The following is a 1,479-nucleotide window of genomic DNA, read 5'->3' as shown; positions in this document are numbered from 1 at the left end:
ACAGGTCCATCCCCACAGCTCCATCCCTACAGCTCCATCCCTACAGCTCCACCCCTACAGCTCCATCCCTACAGCTCCATCCCTACAGCTCCATCCCTACAGCTCCATCCCTACAGCTCCACCCCTACAGCTCCATCCCTACAGCTCCATCCCTACAGCTCCATCCCTACAGCTCCATCCCCACAGCTCCACCCCTACAGCTCCATCCCTACAGCTCCACCCCTACACCTCCATCCCTATAGCTCCACCCCTACAGCTCAGCTCTACCCCTACAGCTCCATCCCCACAGCTCCATCCCCACAGCTCCATCCCTATAGCTCTACCCCTACAGCTCAGCTCTACCCCTACAGCTCCATCCCCACAGCTCCATTCCCACAGCTCCATCCCTATAGCTCCACCCCTACAGCTCCATCCCTATAGCTCCACCCCCACAGCTCCATCCCTACAGCTCCATCCCTACAGCTCCACCCCTACAGCTCCACCCCCACAGCTCCATCCCTACAGCTCCACCCCCACAGCTCTACCCCTACAGCTCCGTCCCCACAGCTCCACCCCCACAGCTCAGCTCCGTCCCCACAGCTCCACCCCCACAGCTCAGCTCCATCCTCACAGCTCGATGTCTTTCACTTCTTTATCTCCGCTGCTTGTATTGTTTCTCATCTCAGAGACGCCTCATTTCACAAAGACTTCTTCTTCTTTTCCTCCACCTCTCATGCACTGTGGTGGGATCACTCACAGAAAGCAAAGGTACTTTATTTCACTTTCTCTCTCTCTTCTCTGCGTTCATTGCTTCCTCATGCGCTTAAAGCACCGAGCACCGTTTACTTTGTTTATTCATCACATTTCTTAATTTGTGCTCCGTCATCTCACTCATAAAACACACAGAGAGAGTCTGGGAACTGTTTTTATTTAACACAATTTTCCGATTGGGTAATATTATATTATTATATTATTATATTAAACGCCACATTCGAGTTAATAAGAGAGAAACGGCAGGCGACAATATAGTGTGTGTGTTATTATAATTAGTATTAAAATAAGTTAATAATTCTGTCAAGAGTCAGTTATTAATTAATTAAAACCGTTTTTACATTTTTTTTAACTTTTTGCGAATATTTATTTTATTTGTTATTCTCTTTTTAAACTTTTCACAAATGTTACTCTTTTTCTATTTTACTTTTGACAAGTTTAACTTTTTAAAACCTTTGATTAATTTCACTTTTTTTATTTAATTTTTACTTTTGACAATTTCTTTATTTTTTTTACTTTAAAAAAAAACTTTTGTTAAAACTCTTGACTCTTTTGACTTTTTTATTTTTATTTATAGATTTAACCTTAAAAAGGCCTCAGTAAAATGCATTCCAGACAAAATGAATCCAAACACCTCACAGAACATTTAAAGAAATTAAGTAACTTGTACGAGTCTTGTACTTTTATACGTCGGTACCACCTGTTCCCACATTAAACATTATCAAAGAA

The 1,479-nt window shown here is 42.7% G+C and overlaps 1 protein-coding gene across 1 annotated transcript; it reads left to right on the top strand.

The window, feature by feature from the left end:
* Positions 1–7: 7 nt before the first annotated feature.
* LOC104947276 (putative proline-rich protein 21) lies at positions 8–908 on the top strand (the record flags this gene model as incomplete). The annotated part of the gene is made up of 1 exon (XM_010773257.1): positions 8–908. A coding segment is annotated over one exon (843 nt), but the record flags the coding sequence as incomplete, so codon positions are not given.
* Between the last annotated feature and the right edge of the window lie 571 nt (positions 909–1,479).

The sequence above is a fragment of the Notothenia coriiceps genome, unplaced genomic scaffold, assembly GCF_000735185.1.
Source record: "Notothenia coriiceps isolate Sejong01 unplaced genomic scaffold, NC01 NC01_scaffold00012212, whole genome shotgun sequence".
In the NCBI taxonomy this organism is placed as follows: Eukaryota; Metazoa; Chordata; class Actinopteri; order Perciformes; family Nototheniidae; genus Notothenia; species Notothenia coriiceps.
Note: the sequence above shows the minus strand (reverse complement) of the source record. Positions and strands in the feature narration are given on the sequence as shown.